Source organism: Malus domestica, chromosome 17 (assembly GCF_042453785.1).
Source record: "Malus domestica chromosome 17, GDT2T_hap1".
Lineage (NCBI taxonomy): Eukaryota > Viridiplantae > Streptophyta > Magnoliopsida > Rosales > Rosaceae > Malus > Malus domestica.
In genome coordinates this window covers 933,884-957,545 of record NC_091677.1, presented here as the reverse complement: position 1 = coordinate 957,545, position 23,662 = coordinate 933,884, and the positions used below count along the sequence as shown (strand labels likewise).

General features: G+C 38.6%; 5 protein-coding genes across 5 annotated transcripts; 1 reads left to right on the top strand and 4 right to left on the bottom strand.

The window, feature by feature from the left end:
- Positions 1-29: 29 nt before the first annotated feature.
- On the bottom strand, positions 30-2,127 carry LOC103404217 (uncharacterized). The gene is made up of 6 exons (XM_008343107.4): positions 1,906-2,127; positions 1,717-1,812; positions 1,451-1,522; positions 1,093-1,259; positions 628-739; positions 30-519 (listed from the first exon to the last, which is right to left on the bottom strand). Exons 2-6 carry the CDS (start codon positions 1,756-1,758, stop codon positions 301-303), a joined length of 612 nt encoding a protein of 203 aa, XP_008341329.1. The 5' UTR covers positions 1,759-1,812; positions 1,906-2,127; the 3' UTR covers positions 30-300.
- Positions 2,128-2,732: 605 nt separating this feature from the next.
- On the bottom strand, positions 2,733-7,790 carry LOC103404218 (sister chromatid cohesion 1 protein 2). The gene is made up of 13 exons (XM_008343108.4): positions 7,455-7,790; positions 6,381-6,651; positions 6,259-6,296; positions 6,141-6,178; positions 5,928-5,971; positions 5,106-5,836; positions 4,758-4,869; positions 4,362-4,498; positions 3,931-4,292; positions 3,637-3,673; positions 3,521-3,542; positions 3,313-3,442; positions 2,733-3,156 (listed from the first exon to the last, which is right to left on the bottom strand). The coding sequence occupies exons 1-13, from the start codon at positions 7,576-7,578 to the stop codon at positions 3,007-3,009; spliced, it is 2,196 nt and encodes a 731-aa protein (XP_008341330.3). The 5' UTR covers positions 7,579-7,790; the 3' UTR covers positions 2,733-3,006.
- A 2,235-nt stretch (positions 7,791-10,025) lies between these two features.
- On the bottom strand, positions 10,026-13,458 carry LOC103404532 (transcription termination factor MTERF5, chloroplastic). Its single transcript, XM_029097642.2, has 4 exons — positions 13,236-13,458; positions 12,051-12,100; positions 11,713-11,928; positions 10,026-11,623 (listed from the first exon to the last, which is right to left on the bottom strand). Exons 1-4 carry the CDS (start codon positions 13,304-13,306, stop codon positions 10,494-10,496), a joined length of 1,467 nt encoding a protein of 488 aa, XP_028953475.2. The 5' UTR covers positions 13,307-13,458; the 3' UTR covers positions 10,026-10,493.
- A 1,723-nt stretch (positions 13,459-15,181) lies between these two features.
- Positions 15,182-17,746, top strand: LOC103425790 (uncharacterized). Its single transcript, XM_008363890.4, has 8 exons — positions 15,182-15,430; positions 15,542-15,691; positions 15,782-15,897; positions 16,097-16,188; positions 16,362-16,383; positions 16,466-16,534; positions 17,225-17,293; positions 17,506-17,746. Exons 1-8 carry the CDS (start codon positions 15,250-15,252, stop codon positions 17,584-17,586), a joined length of 780 nt encoding a protein of 259 aa, XP_008362112.3. The 5' UTR covers positions 15,182-15,249; the 3' UTR covers positions 17,587-17,746.
- A 78-nt stretch (positions 17,747-17,824) lies between these two features.
- LOC103425789 (uncharacterized) lies at positions 17,825-22,547 on the bottom strand. The gene is made up of 4 exons (XM_008363889.4): positions 22,100-22,547; positions 20,512-20,787; positions 20,091-20,228; positions 17,825-19,573 (listed from the first exon to the last, which is right to left on the bottom strand). The coding sequence occupies exons 1-4, from the start codon at positions 22,478-22,480 to the stop codon at positions 18,023-18,025; spliced, it is 2,346 nt and encodes a 781-aa protein (XP_008362111.3). The 5' UTR covers positions 22,481-22,547; the 3' UTR covers positions 17,825-18,022.
- Between the last annotated feature and the right edge of the window lie 1,115 nt (positions 22,548-23,662).

The following is a 23,662-nucleotide window of genomic DNA, read 5'->3' as shown; positions in this document are numbered from 1 at the left end:
CAAAGAATAAGCTTCAAAGAGACAACAAATTCGTGGCGAATAACTGAACCGTTTATCATTAGAATTCGAAACTGCATCCGAAGAATCACCTAAAAACATTATTACTGGAAAAATGCCGGCCAATTTCCACAAGACAACTAAACTTTTGACAGCTCTAACCAAAAATTAAAATTCTGACCAGACAATGATCATCAAACATAGTTATAGTAAAAGTGCTCCAAATAAGTCGTGAATCAAGCCCCATATATGGTAGCTATACACCGGCAGCTTTCGAAACAGGAAATAAGCTCAAATACCTCTTCATGCGGTTACTTCCGCTCTATCTTTCTTCCTCCCCCTCCGTGGATCACCGGCATCCAGTTGTTGCTGTTCAGCCTTTTTCTGAGCACGGACCATGGCTCGTCTTGCACGGGGTCGCATTTCCCTTACATTCCGAGGGGGCATCAGGTATGGTTCAAGGGGCCTGTCAGCGAAGGGATGTTCATCGCCAGCAAATATCCTCAGCTTCCTATCTCTATCCTACATCCATTTGAAGCATCATTGAGAGAGAATTCAGTACACCAGCAACGAATTCTATGATAAAAGTTAAATATAACAGACAAGAAAATCTACTACTATAAAACTCACATCGCGCAGTTTGTTCCTCGGCAGCATGCGCATAACAGCTTTGCGAATGACTTCTGTAGGATCTTTAGCAAACTGATCCTTCAAATTCCTTTGCTTGAGGTGACCCACATACCTATACAGGCCATAAATGATTCAGTATCAAAACCAACGGATATGACTTTATTTAGAGGGTCTCAGGAAACATCAGGAATCAATTCTACTGATATCCTTCGCTCGTTCATAGAAAAACTGAGTAGATTCGAAGATTCTCAGAACAGAATTAAAAAGGCTAAATTTTTTATTTCAAGGTTGTTTTGGTGATAAATTTACAACTACAATGAAGACATATATTTATCATATTGAAGGACAGATCGATCGACCGTGCACAAGAATTGAATGACGTTAATCCCATGAAGTCCCTCCATAGTTTTAGCAACCAAAAATTTTCACAATAAGTAATGGTAATGCTAAAACAGTGGCACTTACCCAGTATGCCAATAATAAACCTTATCGGTCATTTTTCTCCCCGTGACACAAACATCCTTCGCGTTAAGCACAATGCACATATCGCCATCATCTCGGTTTGGAGCGTATGTTGGTTTATCCTTTCCTTGAATCACTGTAGATATTTGAGCTGCTAGTCTTCCAAGAACCTAAAAGTACGCTTACGTTATCATTATCCGCTGCAAAGGCTATTACTTCAAGTATTTGATTCAAATTCATTAAAAACTGAATGAAAAATTCACCAAAATTAATTCCGTAAACAAAAATGCAACACTATATCCCACGCCTACAAGTAATGCTACCATAAAAATCGAAATAACTACAAACATCAACCACCAACCTGGCCCTTCGCATCGAAAACTTTCCACCGCAGACCGTCAAGATCAATGCGTCTCAGGCCAGCAAGAGCTCTCTGTATGAAAATCAAAGCACAAACTCCGTTAAACACAAGGTCTCTCTCAGGACATTCCACAAACAGTTGGCGGGCATTCATTGATATACTAATTCACAATCTGACGAGGTTACAAAATCAACATATTAAGAAGAAAATAACAATTAAACACAACTTAAACACGATTAATCAACGTAATTAGAAGAAAACATTGCCTTCATGTTGCCACTAAACGCGGCAGCTGCTTGGCCCGCCATTTCTCTCCTTCGTTTTCTCCGATTGGGGCTTTTTTTCAAACGCGAATCATCCACCTGGGAAAGCAGATCAAAGATTTAAGCAAACAAGCAGAAAGCTCGAGAAGATCTAATCACTTCAAATTCTCAGAAGAAAAGAAAGAGATGGACCTGTAAAACCCTGCGGAGGTATAGGGTTTGGGCAAATGAATACAAGGTGTTGGGTTGCTTCGACCGGGTTTTTCTCTATTGCTGCTGGAGCTTAATATCAGCCGTTGGATTGATCTGACGGTTTATTATACATCCAGTTTAAAACAAATGTACGTTGTCATTCAGTACTACTGTTTGGTGGTATTCTTCCTTACTTGGAGGTGAGAGGCTTTAGGTTTGAATATCGTGAATGGCGAATTCGATACCAAATAAAATTGCATATTGTATGACTTAGCCGAATACCCTTTTCCCCTAGTGTAAAAATATATCGATGTACTCAAAAAAATAAAAATAAAAAACAAATGGACAATGCATAGGACCCAAAATGAAAGCCGGTTTTTTTTCTTCTCACGCATCTTTGTTTTTATTTGATTTATTCAATTTAATACAAAGGTTTGTGTAAGGCTAAATAGAATTGAGATCCACTCCGAATCTCTGTGTTCAGAGTCTACGGATTAAAAGATTCGAATCATTCAATTTCAATCTTACTTTACAATAACAGAAAATGTTGAACGATTCAAATCTTTTTCTCCCTGAATGGTCTAGATTCCTTATTCCGCGAGCTCCGAACACAGATCGAGAGTGGGTCTCATTCCATAAATGGAGTGAAAAACCGGCTACCCAAGATCTTTTTCAGATTAAGCACGGTTCGAACCGGTTCCATTTTTGTTACAATCATTCAAGATTTTTCCTAGCTGGGCACGGTTCAGGCCGTTTCGATTTGGGTTACAATCTTCAAGCAGTGATTTACAGAGTAAATTTGGTGCTGAATTAAGAACACATTCACATAACTATTGAATTAACAATTATTTGTCAAAATCCGAAAAATTGGTGATGGGTTTACAGAATTGGAGATTCAACAAAACTATGCTCAATGGTGGGTGCTGAGAGTCCACCAGAAGGCTTTAAAACTTGAATCAACAACGACTGTACCCTTTCTATCTAAAATTCTTGCAACGAAAACTTCGAAAAACACTAAATTTACAACTAAAAACTTGCTGCAAGGGGACTATACAACTACAAAAACTTGCACCATATACAATGTATGCAGGACTCCGTATGCTACGCACACAAGTACATAGTTTCCGAGGTGCCTCTGTTGTCCATATCGTCGTCTCCCCACGTTTGGTCCCATTTCTGACGTTTTGAGATCAGTATATCACCATAGGCATCATCTTGCTTCACATTCACATACCCTTGAGTTTTCAACACCTGCAAAAAAAAAGAAAAGATGATGATGTGCTACGCTTGGTTTTGCATCGGCATGTTTGGAAGTTACAATTTCGGTTCATGAATTCTAAAAGAACTGAAAAGAAGCTGGCTTATGGACACGAACATTCTAAACCATGTAGTACAGAGAGATCATACCAGTAGCTCATAAAACAGCCTTGCACTTTCTTTCTTAGTTCTTCCATCCGAAACCTCCAACAAGTTCACTTCCTCCTCTTCTCGATTTTTACAGTTTGGAAAGTGTCTATGCAAGTACCTTGCGACAATTCTGTATACACAAAGTTCAACATGTTGAAGAAAAATTTGTACAAGAATAATTTAACCCCGGGGGGGCGATCCACCATACCTTGTTCTCGCTGACAATCCCTCTGCAACAAAAATAAGTTTCAAGGTTCAATTATTGAGAAAAATATACAACTCAAACAGAAGTTTAGCTTAATGAAATCAATTTGAGGCTCTTACCCAGTTGTGGGTTAACTCCTTCGTACGAATCAATGTCCTGAGGCAAGATACAACTAAAAAAGTTAGGAAAAATAGGGAACAACGAAAGATACGAACTGGTTCTATTCTGGAACCAAATGAGATGCAACATAATAACGTGTGGCAGCATCAATATCCTACATGCTTGTTTCCGCCCTTTTAATTTGGTATGTGCGAGCTTGTTACGTGCACTAAAGATGTTTGAGGACCACAAACAGAAAGGTTTGGTGGATGGCTATGCGGTGTACTAACACAACACAATAATCATTACTATACCTCATTCAACAAATTGAAATCATGTTCCTGATCCCTGTCCATAAATGGTACTTCTTCTGCATATCCAGATGGTGCAGCTTGCTCACTGTCAAGGGGTGGCTCCTCCTTCTCTACCCTTCCAGATGTCTCAGGTGTTACGATATCCATATCAGCAGCATCAGGGCTCTTTGGACTCCCAAATGATTTCATTGCTTGTGAGCGAAGAATGGGGGTTTCTGGTGCAATTTCTATTTGCTCTGACCTAACAACACTTGGAGATTCGGGAGCGTCTAACTTTTCTGGAGGGGCAACTGGTTTGGCAGGTACTGTAATCTTTAATTTCTTTTTGCAGACGAGGGATATAAGTTCTCGTGAAACAGCAGCTGAAAATATATAGTTAGCAACGATTTGACAACTGGTGAACCGTAAAGTAAATAATGATAGAAAATTACCAGGTATCAATGGCTCTGAGAAATCACAGCAAAGATTTGCAATTCGACTGGCTTTCCAGACAGCAAGGGCAGTTTGAGGAACTTTTTTTCTTTTAGAAACCAAGTCACTTGCATCATTTATGCTTTTCCTGATTATCCTGTAAAAATTTTTGTTTCAAATTTACAGTCCATGGTCAACTTATAATCCATTAAAACATAATTAAAGTCCAAAGCATCCTGAACGATTTTATCATCAATGACAGCACTGTCATACCATCCCTGACACATTGTTCTTCCTAACATTTGAGCAGGCATCTTAGACAAAATAGAAATGATTCATAGCCTAGGTTTCTATCAATACGCGAAACAGAAACACTTCAACTAACACATGTAAAGGGGAAGTAAATTGTCACGTACTCATTAGGCAGGACTGTCATATCATCCATGACACATTTTCTTTTCTTAGAAAATCGAGCGAACTCCTTAGAGGCTGGTGTATGAACAACCATAAACTTTGGTACAGTAACACCTGCATTAGGAGAAATTTATTTAGGACAAAAGAACACATGAAGGTTTTAATTTCACAGATATTGCAAAGTATAAGAAAGAACTTCGAAAAGTGACAGACTACGCCAAATAATGTCCAACTGTGTATGTTATAGTGCAAAAGTAGCCCCTTACCAGTACGAAAACAACTATAGGAATTGAAGGATTAAGAAGTTATAAGAAACATAACATTAAATTCCCTTATTGACTGTGTTGTACCTGCATCGGGGATTTTGACACCAGGAGTTCCATCACATGAAACAGAGAGAGGATCTGGATCTTCTTGCATAATAATTTGACGTTCTTTACTATCTGGTGAAATCATCTCGGGTAGTTTTTTTGGCTCTCCATCATTATGATTTGCTTCACCAAATGGACAAACAAGTTCTCTAGGTTGCTTCACCCCATTAAATGTATCAATGTCCATGTAGTCTTCTTGAGATACTGTACAACTCTGCAACTTTTCCATGCCAGCTTCTACAGTGATTAGATTATGGTCTTGTACTATACTCGGACATGTCTGACTTTCTGGTTGTACCAACTCTGGTTCCATAACCTCCTCACGATCAATCTGATGATCTTCACTGGATGTTCTAACATGGTGGGAAGGTTCTCTCTCAGTCCCATCGAATGTCTCAAGGTTCAAACCTTCATGAGACAACCTATGGTCTTCAAGTTTTTCTGCCAGGTTTGCTTCTTCTCGAATAGCATCTCCAAGAAGTGCTATATCTGGAACCTTTAACTGCTCTCCATTAGTTTCTTTACCTTCACCAGATGATTTAACTTGTCTTGGAGGTTCATCCTCAACTCCACAAAATCTTTCTAGGTCAACGCATTCTTCTTGAGAGAGCCTATTCTCATGAAACTCCTCCATAACTGGTGCTGACTTGGCTCCACTACTCGATGCTCGTAGCTCCATGTCAAAGTCCAACCAGTGAGATGAAAGTACACTGAAATAAGATATACTTATCAAACATACGATTAAAGGATAATATTGCAAAACTAATCTAAAATTTCAGCATCTGGAATGATTTTACATACTCTTTGACTGGGGTGTCGCAGGCATCAAATTCCTCATAATCATACTGCACAAACACAAACACAAACACAATCTCAAATGCATGTTCGGAATACAAATTAATCAAGCCTTTGAAAATGCGTATGAGGAAATTTTGCAATCATTAACAACTAATTCTTATATAAGAAAATGAATGACATGAAAAAGATAAGCATTAGAATCTTTAAGTGACGTACCATTCCTGAATAAAATTGTCCTCTTCCATATGCACTATCTGTTTCATATCATGCTGAATCAAGTAAACTTATACAAATAGACTAAGTAAAATAGTATTCGGGATCATAGACACAATACCTTTAAGTGTGATATCTTCATGAGACACCACATTGCCTCTGTGAATTAAGGGAATCACACATGTTAAATATGAATACTAAATACAGGAATATCCTCACAGTTTTATGAGTTACACAGCTTACCCACTGACTTCTTCAAATTCAAGGATCCCCAGATCGAAAGCATCGAGTTCAAACCTATCAGGTAGGGTAACAGTGTAATAAGGTGCACGCAGCTTATCTGGGCCTGCATTCTTTTTTGTACTGACTACAAATTTGTTGATTTTAACCAGCACTTCATTGCAGTCATCATACAGATATTCAACTTTCTTTGAGTATATTCGAACAACGCCAAGAAGAAGGTAGGCCAGCACCCTGTAAGCAACAGCATCCCATTCATCCTGCAAAATTTTATCTGCAGCAACACAATACGGTTTAGGATATTTCCCAACACTAAACGGTCTAAACCTAATAAATTCGAAGCAAATGTCCTCAACCCTTATGAACGTTTAAACCTAATAAAACGATATGAAACCATCCGGACAGCATCCGATCCGAAAAATAACACTCTAAATAAACATGATAAAGTTGAAATAATACTTTACTTTAGAAAATGTAATCTGTTAGTCATCCAAGTTCGGTTTCAAAATTCCAGATATCATATCCACTTCCCCCTGGCATTACAAAAACCCGAAAAACGCAAGTAAAAAGCAATTCGAATTTTTCTTTTCCCAATAAGTGAACCAATCCTACTCTTCTGTATATATGATTTGGTTTTCTCTACTAATCCTAGCCACCCAATATCTTTCCCAACAAAAAAGCCAACAAAACCTTTTCTTTTCGAATTAAATTCAAATTTCAAATTTAAAACACACCAAAAGGTCAAAAAATTTCCCAAATTTTCTGCCATCTTTTTACAATTTCTTCAACCAACAACAATTACTAGAGCAATAAAATTTTCCCAGATGGTTGATAACGTGGCTAATGGGAAACCCAGAAGCAAGATAACAAAATTGATCAACGTCAATGCAAATACACATAATTAAGCAACAAAATATAAGTACCCATGAACAGGAAACACCCTTTCAAGAACATAAATTAAATTAAATTTTCAAATTTCAAATTCTAAATTTCCCTCATTTGTTATCAAATGCCAACCGACGGAAGATAAAAGAAACGGAAAAAATAAGAGAGAGAGGAAACGAAACGAAAACGAACCGACGGAGGAGGAGATGTCGGTCTGGTTGACCTGCGACTTCTTGAGCTTTTTGAAAGAGTAGGCGGCAACCCAAATGGCGCCCAACGGCCCTTTTCTCGACAGCAAGCACTGCGAGTAGAACATCGTCGCCTTTGAAAAGCTTCAAGCTTTTCAGTCTCTGCGATTTGTTGTTGTACTTGCTTCTCTCTGAGAGTCGGAGAGAGAAAGGAGAAAGAAAACAGAGGACAGCGGTTATGTCAGCAAACTGCTGACAAATGTATGTACCGGCCACGGGAGGAAGGGAGGGAGGGAGTTAAAAAGTGAAGAAACGGTCGACTGGCGGTGTTGTGTGCCTTATAAACCCTCAGGCTAAGTAACCTACAAAAAGCTTCTAATACTATTTATTTTAATGAAAAATTATACGTTTTTATTAAAAAATTAATTCTGATACTATTTATTTTATTTTTTATTTTTTCTTATCGTTAAAATTTAAAGTTTTTAAATTTTTTTCATTAGTTTTCCTTCAGATCAAAAGAAAACAAAATTACTGATTTTTTTTTGTATTTTTCAAAATTTAAATTTTAAATTACTAAAATCATTTGTTTACATTTACCCATTTAGTTATTGGACAAAAAATGGGTGTTTAGGATTCGTATTTGTGAAATCGTCGGTGTAGCAGTGGACGTAGCGTTATTGGTTAAGACGTATGTGTTCACTCCAAAACGCGTGAGTTTGAATCTTTATGTTCGTAATTTGAATTGATTTAAATAATTTATATCTTGTACAAAATAAATAATTTACATTGGTAATTAGTTTGGTGGGATGCCAAATTGGGTAGGTGACAATCTAATTCCCATGTTTGGTGGGATTCCAAATTTATATGATACACCATTACATTCCAAATACATAAATGATTTTCCTTAAAAAAAAATTATAGAGTGAAGGCTAAAAAAAAATTACGAAATTTTTATAATATCTAAATCGTTTAATTTTCAATTAATACACAAGTATGTATGCGTTGACAAGAAACTAGTAAATGATGGAGTGAAAAATAAATTAGATAAGACAATACCATATTTAGAATTAAAAAATTCAACGTAGATTCTTTTCTTTTTGGAGTAAAAAGGTGTACTAAGTAATAACACATTTTAAACAAAAAGGGAAATTATTTGAATTTGTAAATCCAAAGTTAAAACGTTATGCAAAAATGGGAAAAGACAAAACAATGCCAGGACCAAGACGATAAATAGATAGAGTTGTTTGAATTGGAAAGAGACTTCAAAGTCCATATCATATGATTCGCACCTTAAAAATTTAATTCAATAATTAAAAATAAAGAAGTTAGTAAAAAAAATTTAAAAGCTATAATAATTTTTTCCCTTTAAAATTTAGGAGAGTGTATTTAATTAGGAATTTGAGAGATTTTAATGGAGTTTAACTGATTTGTAGATATTCCATATAAACTTTTGATTTAATTCTCTCGAAATCTCATGGTGAGATATGAGATTTATGGATGCTTAAAATACACTACAAAACATCTCCAATTCCCTATAATTCCTCAACTTTTCCAAATTCTTTAAATTTAAATTCTAATTGAATATATCTTTATAAATTTCTTTAAAATTCTAATTGAATACATCTAGATTTCTAAGTATTTTAATAAAGGAAAACTAATGAAAAATGCTTGAAAATTTTGAGTTTTAACGATAAGGATAAAATAAAGAGTAAAGTAAATAGTACCAGATTTGACTTTTTAGTGTAAAAATGTGGTTTTTCTTTAAAGTGAACAGTACAATGGACATTTCGTTAAAACTCCCTATTAATAAACTATCTTAAAATCATGATTGAATACTCTTGAATTCATTAAAAGAATTAAAATCTCTCAAAATCCTAATTTAATACACCCCCATATAAGATCTCTACAAATCAATTAAACTCCATAAAAATTCATAAATTTATAAATCCCTTAAAATCTCTCAAAGTCCTAATTGAATACAGCCCTATTAATTCAATAATTAAAAACAAAGAAGTTAGTATAAAAATTTTAAAAGCTATAATAATTTTTAACCTTTATAACTAATTTTAAAAGTTCGGATTACTTGATTCAGAGCTGTGAGAAATCCGAAAAGAATCTTTTCCGAATTAACCGACAGAAAATGCCAACTCATGCACTTCGTGTCTTTCCACCTTCAACTTTAACCAGACCAATCCGGAAAGGACTGCAACTTTGTGCGCTGACCTTTTGAAAAGCAAACTTAATTGGCGCGAGTAACATACAAAAAGTACGGAAGAGATTTTTCAGTGTGCAAAAAATAAGAAAAATTTAATGTGTTAAAACACTAATCGGTATATTAAGTGTAAAAATATAATTAATTGAAAACTTAATTTCCAACCAATTGTATTATGATACTTTGTATACCAAACATGTTCCGACACACTGAAAATTTTCTCCGTATATAAGAACTTACACATTTCATCAATTACATCGTGACATCACCTTTCATAATATTATAAGCACGGAAAGTCACAATGACAATTGTAAACACGAAACATCGTGAAAACATTAAGATATGTATCATGTAAGTACTTGGTTAACTATAACACACAATGGTATTTAGATGTTAATAATCCCGCTATGAAACGAGAATCTAAAGAACGACCGTTGAAACTGTGTCGACGCAACTGTTAGTCTGTTACTACAAAATGTATTGACATCAATGCAGAACCAGCCTTCCTACAGATATTGCTGGGTACAATGTACATAAAATATGCAAGCAAGGGAAACGTTTTACAGCGGCAGATGGTTCATTTGGAGGATGTCAATCAGCAACGCATGATCTGCTCTCAAGTTTAACGTAAAGTTGACAACACCGGAATAACTCCGGTCTGCAGACGCAGCTGAGAAGAATCACATAGATTATCCGGCTTTAGAAACAATGCACTGATTGTATTGCTCGGTGAAAGCATCCATTTGTAGCTTCGATGTGGCAACTGAACTGCATCTGCGTTCATATTGCGCGTGTGCACCCTGTGTTGTTACCATATCATGCTCAGGAGTTTCATTCTTCAACCTCCGATTCATCGCTGCTTGTATTTGGATCTTTCCCGGCATGAAATTTCTTTATCTTCTTTGCAAGAGCCTTATCAAAGTTACTACCGGACAGCGATAACAACTGGTTCAGCAGCAGCATCACTCCACAATCCTTCATAAGTGCATATCTTGGTTTGATCCTGTCTTCCAAACTGTAACCGAAATACTGAGGAAATTTAACCAGCTCTGATTTCGAATAATCCATGGTCAAAAAGAACTCCCATTTCGGTACCAGATTCTCTGCCAAGCTGAAAGTATACAGAGCTCCGTATCTTGAAAGCATGATCCCAATTTCATCCATACTGTATCCCCTCTCAACGAAAAATTGTGTTACAGGCTTCAAGTTGGCCTCAATACTAAGACCAAAAACCGTGGGAGATCGATGGAGCAGAACACCAACATCCACCCCCAATGAGACAATGTACTGAGCCATTGGCCGTAACTTGTCCTCTACACTGTAACTTATAATATTCGGACAGCGCGTCAAAACCTTACCTATCATCTCAGCTGAAAGTCCCATTTCATATAGGAAATCTATAGTTGTCTTCACCTTCTGCCTACTGTAAGTGAGAAGCGCTGGAAAGCGGTAAATCACTTTTGCCCATTGTTTCTTGTCTACACCCAGGCCTTCCAAGAAACTCATGGTAGGTATAATATTCTCGGATAGACTGATTCCACACAACTGTGGCCTCTTGTTAAGGATTGATGGGATATCAGATTTTGGGACCCCAAGTTCGAGAAGAAACTCAACAATCGGTTTTATTTTCCCCTCCAAACTGTAATACGCAAAAGATGGAAATCTGCGTGCAATTCCCTTGATTTGATCAAGATCCATGCCAAGCTCTAAAAGGTAGACAATGTGAGGTGGGAGCGTCCCAGCTGTGCCTATCTCACTTACTCGAGAAATGGCCTTTAGCTTCTTCAAGTTCAAATCCACAGACGGTTGAGATTTAGTAACTGGTACAATGGGCTTTTCTTTTACAGGTTCATTTGGAAAGCTTTCCACCACATCTACCAAAAACATTTCATGCTCCTCAAGAAGGGCTTCAAGGTAAGGGATTAGGGCCTCCCTAATCTCAAGAGTTGTTAGCTCTCGTCCTACAAGAATATTTGATCAAACAATTTAGAGTTTACAATATATACGTAAGCTGGATCAAGGGAGAAGAAGTAACATGTTGAATTCGAACCTACTAGATACCGGGATTTATGCACAGAATGAAGTCTATCGACCAGGTGGTCAACGAAATGCTCTGACTTGTTGATGGTTCTCGCAGCAACTGTAGGGCTAAGCCCTTGTTTCTTTAGGAACAAGGTTAGGACAGCCCTAGCTTCTTCTTTTTCAGCTGCCAATAGAGCTGGAGATACCAATTTTAAGCTAAACGAGCCATCTACACCCGAGTCAGCTGTACAAATGTTGATATGTATTGGTTAAAAACAGAACTAGATAAACTGTGTGCAGAACTGGTTGCTTATATGGTTGTTACTACAAAGGCTGCATTAGAGGAGTGTATAAACAGTTGCTTACCAAACCTCGCTTGACAGAAAAAGAGTTTCTGAGGGAAAGCAAGTCTGGTCCTGGAGAAAAAGTAAATAAAATCAGTATCCATCATGACAATTATTTAAGAGAACAGAGAAAATAATCCAAAAAACACCATAACTCCGGCCGACCAAAATCTACTTAATCTAACAAATAACACCGTAATTCCCGCCTATCATGACCTGCTTAATCACATTGGATGCTTCCAGAAAGCAATCTGGAAATATCGAAATCTTCCACCATATACAAGTTGGTACCGAGCACCAATAACAAACACATTAGTGTTAACTTATGACCAATATATCTTCATTTTTCTTCCTCTCTATCCTCAGCTTGCATTTTGACACCTCTTTCTACTGGTGCCAATATACTAACCATCCCCCAAGTCCTACTTTCAACTATACAATTATCCCAATCTCCGTTATATAATCCACTTGAAAACATCTGTCTGCAAGTAGGTAACTTTAATTTTTACATCATCCTAGTTCCCTATAACAAAGGGTTTGAGACTTTGAGTTGACATATGAACAAAGATTAAGCTTTAGGACTCGTTTTATGACCATTTCGTTTTTAGTTTCTAGTTTCCCCATCACAAAATTATAGCAATTCACAATCACAATGAAATCTTTTACTCCTTAGTCTCCATTCAACCACATCTAAGTTGGTAGTGCGCCAATTCACCAAGGCAACGAGCAATACATTACCAATAAACTTTCACTTTTTTTTTTCTTCCCCTTCTCTCCTCAGCTAGCATTATTACAACACTTCACTGATGCGAGAATCACTAACCATCCCTCTAATCCTCCTTTCAACCACACTAAAGGCGAACCCAAGCAAACAAGGCTCCCGCTTTGCGAGGGTCGGGAGAAACATCTATCATATGCAGCCTTACCCTTATTTTGTAAAGAGGTTGTTTCCACGAATCGAACCCGTGCCTACTTCAACCACACTATTACCACAATCATCCATAACAAAATCCACTTAAAAATGTCTTAACATGCAATTAGTCACTCTAATTTTCAAATTTTCCACCACCCCATTTCCCATTACAAGGCTTTGAATTCACATATTCAACAAATATTTAAGCTTTATTAACCCAAAGAAGATAAAAAAGTAAGCTTTAACCTCACAAAATTTAAGCATAAATAAGCTGAGGGATAGTGGAGTGAAAACCTGGTGCTGATGAACGATACTTTCAGTGGAGCTGTGAAGTGGGCGAAGCGGATAGCGCAGAAAGTTTCCATTTTTCAGCTTAAATCCAACAAAAAAATCACCAAAATTATTGAATTTAGAGGATTTGAGCTCAAGAGAAGAAGCAGAGAGGGGCGAGGGGATTTATCGGCCTCTCTTGTTGTTTGGATATGATGTGAGAGTAGTGTGTGTTGTTGCCACGTGCAAAATCTGCTCTGATTTGCTTTCAAAACCTGATTATTCAGTTAATACTACGATCTGGTAGTATTCATTTTCATTTAGAAACGAGATATTTTAGGTTTAAATTTCGTGAATGATGAATATAATACTAAATTAGATTGCTCTGACTTAGCTGAACTCTCTCTTCTCCTAATTAAAAATATCGATGTATTCAAACAAACAAAAAAATATCGATGTATTCAAACAAACAAAAAATAAAACATACCGAACCACCAATATGACGCTGTTCGAGCCTCATGATGCTTTCAATATTCGAAGAACAATTCCGAATGTCTTTCGTTAGGTTTCGGTAATTTATGCCGAACGCTTCTTTAGATAGTTGGTAAGCTTCTGCCTTCTACTGTTTTGCCCTTTAGAAGTTAGATATTGATGCTTTACCATTTCTCTTAAGGAAGGGCGTATTAGTCTACGTAACTGAATGAGGGTCAAAAGACTCCTTTTAGCCCGATAGTCTTGCAAGAAATTATATGTTAATAAACATTATCAGACCATATTTTATATCATTTCTAACCGAGATGGCCAAAGGGCCATAAGCCAAACATAGCCATTTGACAAAAAATCATCTCCAACCGAGATGACCAAAGGATCATAGGCCAAAAGTAATTTATTATTTTAATTTAATTAATATGGTTACTTAAATTAAACTACCAGATTAAAATAAAATTTTCGAACATATTTTGAGTGTCACTTGTCGCCAAATGAATAAACCTCTGGATTTCTTATCTTTATATAATCTCAATATTTTTTTTTATTGGATTTCGAGTAAAACATGTCGCTATAGTGAATAACTCTCTAGATTTCTTATCATTATATAATCTCAATAACTTTTCGGATAAGATTTCGAGTGACATGTGTCTCTAAAGTGAGTAACTCTCCAGATTTCTTATCTTTATGTAATCTTAATAATTTTTCGGATAAATTCTAGATAGGATTCGTATTTATGTGGTACTTCTTATCTTCAACTTCCAATGTTAATAAATTGGCTAGATATTGTGGTAGAATTCACACACCTCCAAATACCTTCACTTGTTTGAGAACTACCATTGACACTATCTTCTGAGACCCATCTATAAGCCCTACAAAGAGCTTCATTTTCTTTTCGGGTTCAAGCCCTTCCTTTCATTGCAGATGTGGCCATTTGAAAATTATTGAAAAAAAATAAAGGAAAGATTATTGGAAGAGGTAAGAGAATAGAATGTGAAGAATTGAAATAAAATGAGGTAAGATAGTATGGAATGGTGAAAAATATGTGAGAAATAGTGTATTAATGACTTAGGTATTTATAGGAAAAAAAATAGAATTGTTTTTATTTAAATTTCGTCATAAAAAAAATCAAATTCCAACGGTAACTTAACTACAGCAAGACATCAGCTAGCCGTTACTAGCTGTCGTCATGCTGATGCTAGGTAGCCGTTGGCATTCAAATGGGCTAAGCTGGAGAGCTGGCAAAATGTCAAGCTTGACAGTCTGGCACTTGAGGGCTGGGCTATAAGGCTAGTGGGCTGGCTGCTCTTGGCCATCCCTTTTGCCGGTTCTCCCATTTTTTTCCAGGTGGGAACCACGAGCCCTTTGGTCTAGTCCTTGGTTGGAGACGATTTTCGTATCAAAACGAGCTATTTTTAGCCATTTGGCCGAGTCGGTTGGAGATGAACTTACTATATTCTAAGGCCCAAATCCCAGGCTTGGAGGCCCAAATCTCAGGCCTCGCTGCGCGCGGGGGTTTATCAAAAATCTAAAACCCTAGAGAGCTCCGCCCATGGCGATCTTTCTGAGACGCACGCTCTCATTCCGGAACGTCCTTCTCCTCCGTAGCTCCGCGCTGCTCAGTCGCGAGCTCCGGCAATGCAACTCCGCGTCACCGCACAGGGTTTTATCTCTTCCCGCCCTTGAATTCGTCAGAGAAAGCCGCAGAGGCTTCGCCAAAGGCCGCAATAAAAGTACCTTCTCACTCTTTCTCTCTCTCTCTCTCTCTCTCTCTCAAATGTAACTTCTAAAATTGCACTCGTTTGATACGATCTTTCAAATTTTTTGCACATTTTCTGAAAAAGAAAAAGAAGATGAATCGGCTGCGAGTACAGTTGAAATTTTGCCAAACATGGGGCCGACGATCAAGGCAAATGCCACCTCGCATATGGAGGCGGCGATCGCAGCGCTAACGGCGGAATTAAGCAAACTGCGCACCGGAAGAGCATCTCCTGGTACACTCGCAGTCTCTCCGGTGCCAAATCGATGTTCATTTGCTCAATTTTGGTTCTTATTGTTCTAAGTTGTCTGAAATGTTTGTGCAGGAATGCTTGATCACATCATTGTGGAAACCGGCGGTGTGAAGTTGCCCTTGCATCAGATAGCCGCTGTTTCGGTCATTGATTCGAAAACTTTATCCATCAACCCTTTCGATCCCACGGTAATGAAGCAATGCAAGCGCGTTTCAGTAACATTGTGTTGTATTTGTATGTAGTGACCTTTGATTTTGGTAAATCTTAAGTACATTTTCTGTTCTTCGGGTTGGATTAAGCGAGATCCTTACCATACCTATCGTCTGCAGTGATATATCTAACTCAATTCTGGTAAAAATATTCCAATAACGTGACGATCTTGTGCAGGCCTTATCGAACTTGGAGACTGCCATTGTTGAATCTCCATTGGGGTTAAATCCTAAAGTTGATGGGGACCGACTGATTACAGCAATTCCTCCGTAAGCACGCATCTGATTGTCACTTATGCTGTCATGAATTTTTGGTTTTCATAGTTTTTTAGCTTCTTAGTTCTTAATAATAACTCGAAAATACTCGCCAAGCTAACTTGGATTCAGCCGTGTGTTTCATTACTTGACTAATTTTATCTATTTTTAATTTTTATGATGTCCAGATTGACGAAAGAGCATGTTCAGGTGACGTACAACTGCTTTTCCCCTCTTCGTTTTTGCCTTGCCTGATAATTACCATACCTTATCAATGAACATTTTCCACCAGGCTATTTGTAAAGTGGTTACCAAGTCCGCTGAAGATGGCAAACAAAGTATTCGAAGAGGTCGCCAAAAGGTAACAGAAGTCAGTTTTGTTTTTTTTAAGATTCTAAAAGACGCTAGGCACTAGTCAGGCGGCGGGTTGGGACCTAGCGCCTAGGCAGCTAGGTGGGGCCTAGGTGGATTAATCGGGGAGGTGGCCAACTGCCTAGCACCTAGGCCCTCTGGGCGGTGCTAGGCAGGGATTTTTAGAACAATTTTTTAATATATGCATATATGATCGAGATTGAGGCGACTGCAAGATTGTGCTTTGTTAGTTTTGATAATCACCACCCATCAAGTCAGAGAAGTTTAGACCGCACGGTTCTTACTCTATATTTAGTCGTAAAAACCGTAAGGTCAGGTCATTGATTCTCCTAACCATTGCACGATATCCGTCTAACAAATTTACCAGACGATCTTCTGAACATTTACCGTCACATGCTTCAATTGCAAGTTTATTTATGGTAAAACTCAAAATACTTTTTTTGTAAGATATGATTCATTATAATGATATCAATTTTACCAGTACTATTGGACGATAAGTTAAATCTTTAGTTTCCTGGTTTCTAGTCTCGTGGTCTCAGGAAGAAATGTATCATTAGTAGTACTGAAGACCAAAACAACAAGGGGTGTAGAACGATCCACCGGGCTTGATATGTGAGTACGGATTCTAAGTTTGGTAGCTTTGCACCACGATTAACTAGACTGTTGGTTTCTTTTACAGGCAATGGATACGATAAAAAAGTTGACCAAAAACTACCCGAAGGACGACTTAAAGAGATGGGAGAAAGAGGTGAGCTCTAACTTAAGAACTAACCGCTCTTAAATTGATATGAAGTTTCGCTACAGTACTACACCGGAGTATGGCATACTCTGGCACCTAGAGCCGTTAGATCCAGTTAGTTTCAGTTCACAACTTGGATCTAACGGTTCCAAGTGCCCCAATTGATACGATGCAAGTTTTTGTATTGCTCATTGGTTGTTTGGAATGGCTACATCTTCCAGGTTGATGAGTTGACTAAAAAATTTGTCAAGACAGCAGAGGACTTGTGCAAGGCAAAGGAGAAGGAGATCAGTTCTGGCTAAAAGGTGGTGTTTCGAATCTGGTTGGCGCTCGATCCCACTCCTTTCCGAAGAGCTCTATCGGAGTTCCCTTTTGTTAAAGAGTCCGTTAGTTTTTCGTATTTATTACAACTTAATTCTCCGTTCTGGAAATATTTATAAAGTGAGCTCATTTCAATTAAAATCAGCTAATGGTCCGCTTGGTAATCATTTCATTTCGTTTTAAATTTTTGGTTTTCGTTTTGAAAATTTGGAATCCATATGGCGAACAAAGCAAGCTATCGAATGCTCAATTTTTGTTGTCCCGTTTGACGATAACAGATTTACAACTGCGGGATCAAAACCTTTACAACGAAAAGAAACCGACTCTACTTCTAAATACTTCAAGACGAAGTATTCCCGGAAACCTCTCTATACACCATCCTACTTCATCGACGTTATTCTCGTCGGTCACCTACGTTCATGACGCTCCGATCACTGAAAGAGCCTCCTTGGTCACAAGCTTTATACCCCTCACCCAAAGCTCGGCGCTTTCAACCCCGCCTTCACACGAAAAATGCACCTCCTTGTTCTTGGTAGTCACCACCCTAAACACTCCGGGTTCATCTGCATCGCTCTTGCTCCTCCGATTCCTCCTAAAGGCTGGACTAGGCCCCGCCTCTGCCTCCCGGCATATCACATTTCTCCGGTTTGATTTCCCCCAGCAGAGCACCCCTACAGTTCCCACCATCCTCATCTCTTTCCCATGAGGGCTGCCTTTCCCTCCCTTCGTATGCTTCCAGACACGCGCCCCACCTAGCACCAGCTTGCGAGCAAGCTCATCTAGTATCACCCGCTCTGCCTCATTTTTCAAACCACCGCCGCTTTTCCTCGCAAGCAAAAGCGGTGTTTCGCCTTTGGCATTCTTGACATCCAAGTTTGCCCCGTGAGATATCAAGAGTTCACACATGAGACTGTAACCTTCCCTAGCCGCTAACATGAGCGGAGTGTAACCATCTCCGTCAGGGACATTCACATCATATCCCCTACTTGTTAACAATTTGACTGCATCCACATCCCCACGGCGTGCTGCACAATGCAGAGCGTAGAACCCTCCAGCGTAACGATTGCCCTTTTCTAGTGCATATTCGAGCATTACCTTCTCAAATAGGTCACGGTTTTGGCTTATTTCTGATAGAGTAATTGCAGTCTCACCAGACTCGTTACACAGTTTTACATCAGCCCCTGCATAAACCAGAAACCTGAATGCTTCAACGTGCCCCTTCAAAGCAGTGATCATAACGGCCGTGAAACCTTTATCATCTTGATAATCGATGTCAAATTCTCCTAAACCAACTACGGCTTTCAAGGCCTCAATATCGCCGGCTTGAGCTGCAAACATCAGGGGAGAGAAAACAGAAAAGTTGCTGGATTTGGGCATCTTTCCGTCACTCATTATACACATCAACGCCTGCTGAAAACCAAGTGACCACCTAGCTGCCCTGGCAATCGAACTAACAGACTGACCAGCCGCATTAACCAAGCCAAAATCAGCACCAGCAGCCGCCAATACTCTGAGACATTCTTCATGCTTGTATTTTGCGCAGATCATTACAGCTGTCTCGCCAGAATCAGTCTTGGAGTTCATATCACATCCAGATTCAGTTAAACATTGAACGATTGTTGGCAAACCAAGGCAGGCAGCCATGTGTATCGGATTAAACCTGGTACCACCAGTTGCTTTAACGGGTGATTCTACATTGGCACCACAACTTAAGAGCACACGGACAGCTCCTGCATTACCGCATAGAATAGCGTGGTGCAGGAGAGTTCTTCCACAATGAGGGGTATCCGGAGAAAGGCCTTGGAGTAGCATGTGCAAGACAGAACCGCTTGCTTCAAAATACTCCACAGCACACCAGGTAATGGGATATGGCTCCGCCAACCCTGCCCCAACCCGAAACTCTTCCCCTGTAGCTGGGTCCCATGACCATGCTCCCAACCTCACATTGACATCCGTCCTCACACCGGCCTAATTTTTCAATTTTGGAACAAAGAACAAACGAAGGTTGTTAGTCATGTGGAGTGAAAAGTAAAAGGATACAAGGAGAGTAGTAATTCAGAAGATGAAACAGTAACAGTATTATTTCCTGTCAGAAAGATAGAATCAGAATCATTTTCTGTTTAGATCTTACTGCAATCATAGAGATGTGTACCACTCTATCCCTATGGAAGGGTACAAATCCAGCTGTCCAGCTTAATGCACCTCTTAGAGGGGACCTACAGTTGGAATCTCAGTTGAAATTTACTTCTCTACTATTCCTAAATTATGGCTTTCGGGGTCGTATCTGATCAATCTAATGATACATTTTAGGCTTAGGAATGCAGGGTAATTGACAGTTCGTATCTGATCAATCTAATGGTACATTTTAGGCTTAAGAATGCAGGGTAATTGACAGTAAAATAACCGGGCTCCCCCCAAACTTGTCCATATGTCTGCATCACCATTGATTTAAGCTAAGCAAAATTGTAAGTGATGTGGGAATCACCTGTAGCAGCAAACGTATGATTGGGACCTGCCTACTCACAACTGCAGCCACAAGTGCACTACAGTCAACATTAGTGTGAAGAGCTGGCTTAGACGATTGAAGCAGCATCCTATCAGCGGCACTTGCATCCACACCACACTGCAATTGAGCAACACGAACAATGTTATTGTGCTAATAAAACTAACTAATTCAGTATTTCACCAGACCGCTCCGAAGGATATTAGATCTGTTTATCCATGATTATTAAGATATGATGGGATATTTCTCACATTGAGCTTAAACAGGCAGATTATCTTTTTTTACTGATGTCAAGTACAAGCAATTATTAACTGTTGAATCATATTTTACTCTAATGCTATCTGCTACGGGATTCAGAAAGTTGTTGAACAGATCTTATTGGAAAATGAATACGACGCTCTACCTTCATGAGAGTGTCCACCACATCAGCAAACCCCCTGCAGCTGGCCGTGACAATAGCATGCACGGCAATATGGGGCCGAATCAAATCAGAGGCCATAAGCCGGTCAACAAGCCTAGCATGTCCATGACAACTTGCCTCCAATAGAGCTTCCTCACAGGCTGGTTGAGATGCTCCAGCTTTCAGTAGGATCTCTAGAATCTCAAGGTGGCCCTCTCTCACTGCTGCTGTTGTCGCGAAGCCCCTGAAGAGTTTCTGATTTACATCAGCACCAATGCTCTGTAATTCAAGAAAACGCCAATCCTTAGTATGTTATAAAGCCAGAAACAGTGGTAATTCCGCAAACAGACATAATACTATTCAACCAACCACTTCTTTTCTTCACTTTAATTTCCACATAAACTTTGTAAAGGCTAGGAAGAAAAGATTGAAGCTAGTACACTAGCAGGTACATTGTTTTTTTCGTCGGAGACAAAAGGTCAGAAAACACATACAGACGAAATGGGGCAACAAATCTGACGTGATAGGCATAGAAGCATGGAACATTCAACAAGCAGTTCACTAATTTGGGGGAAGGGGGGATGTTTAATTTTAGCATAGTGTTATGTACTTCAGGCTCAGAACATATAATTTGAGACAAGTGATGTGGGATCTCCAGACCATTCATTAATGGAAGCTATCGTATAAAGGTATATGAGCTTGCTTGGAAGTGCTTTTAAAATGACTGAAAGCGGTTTTGGTGAAAATGTTTTTTTAACTATTCCTTAGTAAAAGTAAGTGTTACAACTAATATAGTTCTTTTTGGAAGAAGCACCAAATAATGCTATGATTGGTTTAAAAAACATTGCTTTTAGTCATTTTGAAAGGACTTCCAAACGAGCCCTATATTTTCAGCAAAGCAAGGCCCGAAGTAAGAAAATCACAAACTTTCGGTTCCAAAACGTAGAGAATGAATAGTCACTCCAAACATCCAGGATCAGCAGTGATTTAAAGTTAAAATCCATAAAGTAGTACTAAAAAATAACATACAACAACAGCAACAAAGCCTTATCCCACTAAGTGGGATCGGCTGTATAAATCCTAAATACAAAAAATATGGTTTAGCAGTAATTTCTTGAGTTTCTTCCCTTTTGGCGAGCAATTAAGCATAGCGAAAACAAAACGAGGTGAATTTCTTCCCGCAATGTACTGAAAACAGAGTTACAGTTGAAACAAAAATTCACAAATGCTGGATCATGAACTAATTTGAAAACGTAGATAACATTTCACTTTCTAAACACATCAAAAATGCTTCGCAGATCATCAAAACTCGACAATGTGATTAAGCCGAAAGCACTTCAATCTTCTTTAATTAAGTATTAATACAACTTCAAAATCAGTTCTAATTCTAAGAAAACAGAAACAGCTTCAAATCAAACAATATAATCGTAAAAAAAGCATAAACAGTTCAAAATAATTCAAATTAAGCACAGCATGCTTTCAAATTCGGTGAAAGATCAACGATGTGAGCAAAAAAACATTCAAATCTCAACTTCAAACACGGTGATTTGGCATCACACGGTTTAAAATCAAAGATTGAAGTACACATTACCAGTAATTTCTTCACCAAAGCGACGTTTCCAGCATGAACGGCGAGGAATAGAGCCGTGACGTCGGTTTTGAACTCCTGGTAGTGGACGCGGACTTCGCTCGCCGACTCGTCGCGCAGCAACAACTCACACTTCCTCGCTTTGAGGAGCACAGCGCCGACGAAGTTAACGTCCACGAACGGATCGGCGACGCACTCCAGCGCCGATTTCAGATCGCCGGAGAGCGAGGCTTCGAGCAGTCGCTGCGAAACCTCGGCCTCGTAGTCCACCGGGAACACCTGTTTGCCGGAGAATACCATTTCCGGCGAACACGTGGCGGTATTTGAGCTTGGAGAGTGGCGGTCTTCTTCTCTGGTGCTGCAAACTCGAATGAGAGCTCGCATGCGTTTAAATAAGACGCGAGTTTCGAGAGGGAGAGAGAAAGAGAACAGAAAACTTGAAATAAGTGAGCGCTAGAGGGAAAAGGTGGAGGTTGCAAATTTATCTGGACCGTTTTAACTTTAAATTTTTATTTAACCATGGTTAGGAAATGGGTTAAATTATTTAACTCAAGGGTCGTGGGGTCCGAAGACTACTGCAGTATTGCGATCCCTATTAGTACATTCCACTGGCCTACTAAAAATCTAAAAACTTGAACGAACTGGATTTCTATCTCTCTCTTGAATGGTGAGGATGTCTCGTTCCACGGGTTCCGAACACAAAAATATAGAGCGGATCTCATTCCAATCTTCTTGGACTTAGACTTGAGTTGGGAATGATTTTTATGGCGCAGTTACAAAGTCACAGTTGGTGACTTGTGCCTAAAAATTCCAACGCATGTTTTCTTTTATAAGGTGGTTTCATTGGTAATAGTTGTCACGGTGACAGTGTATCTGTGTTTTACAAAATTGCTTTTCTTAAACTGTGTCGGTGCTACTAGAAATAAAACTTCGGTGCTTATACCTAGTCAAGATATTGTAGGCATATCTTACAAAAGTATGAGACTGTATATTTTGTTCTATTCAACCCCATAGTGATCCCACTATAGCTTGCTTACTTACAATGATTGAGAATATAGGGTAGGAATATCTTTCTTTCACACATATCTAAGTGAATCTCACATTAAAATCCGCATTTCATTCTCAATAATTCAACCATGTATCATTATCAAAAGGGAACGTCTTTATGTTATACATGAAATATTGTGTACCATTATCATATCACCCTCATACCTTAAAAATATAAGTAAACGTTCTTTACAGTAGGTAAGCAGCTCTGATCAAACAGCCTTATCGAAGATTTACTCATTACATTAGGGTTGAAGCATGGACGGAGCCAATGAAGGTTCATTGGAGGCAAATGCCCCCACTCAAGTAATTCGTTTGTTTAGTTGCAGACTACAATTATATAATATATATGGATTATTTTTGAAGAAAATATATGTATCCAATATCTAACAACATTCATTATACTTATACTCCATATTAAATATTATATGAGAAATAGTGCTCTTGTTCTGTCATTCAAACCGAAAGAACCATTTTCCGCCTATCATGTACTTATATTTTTCTCATCACTTTGTCACT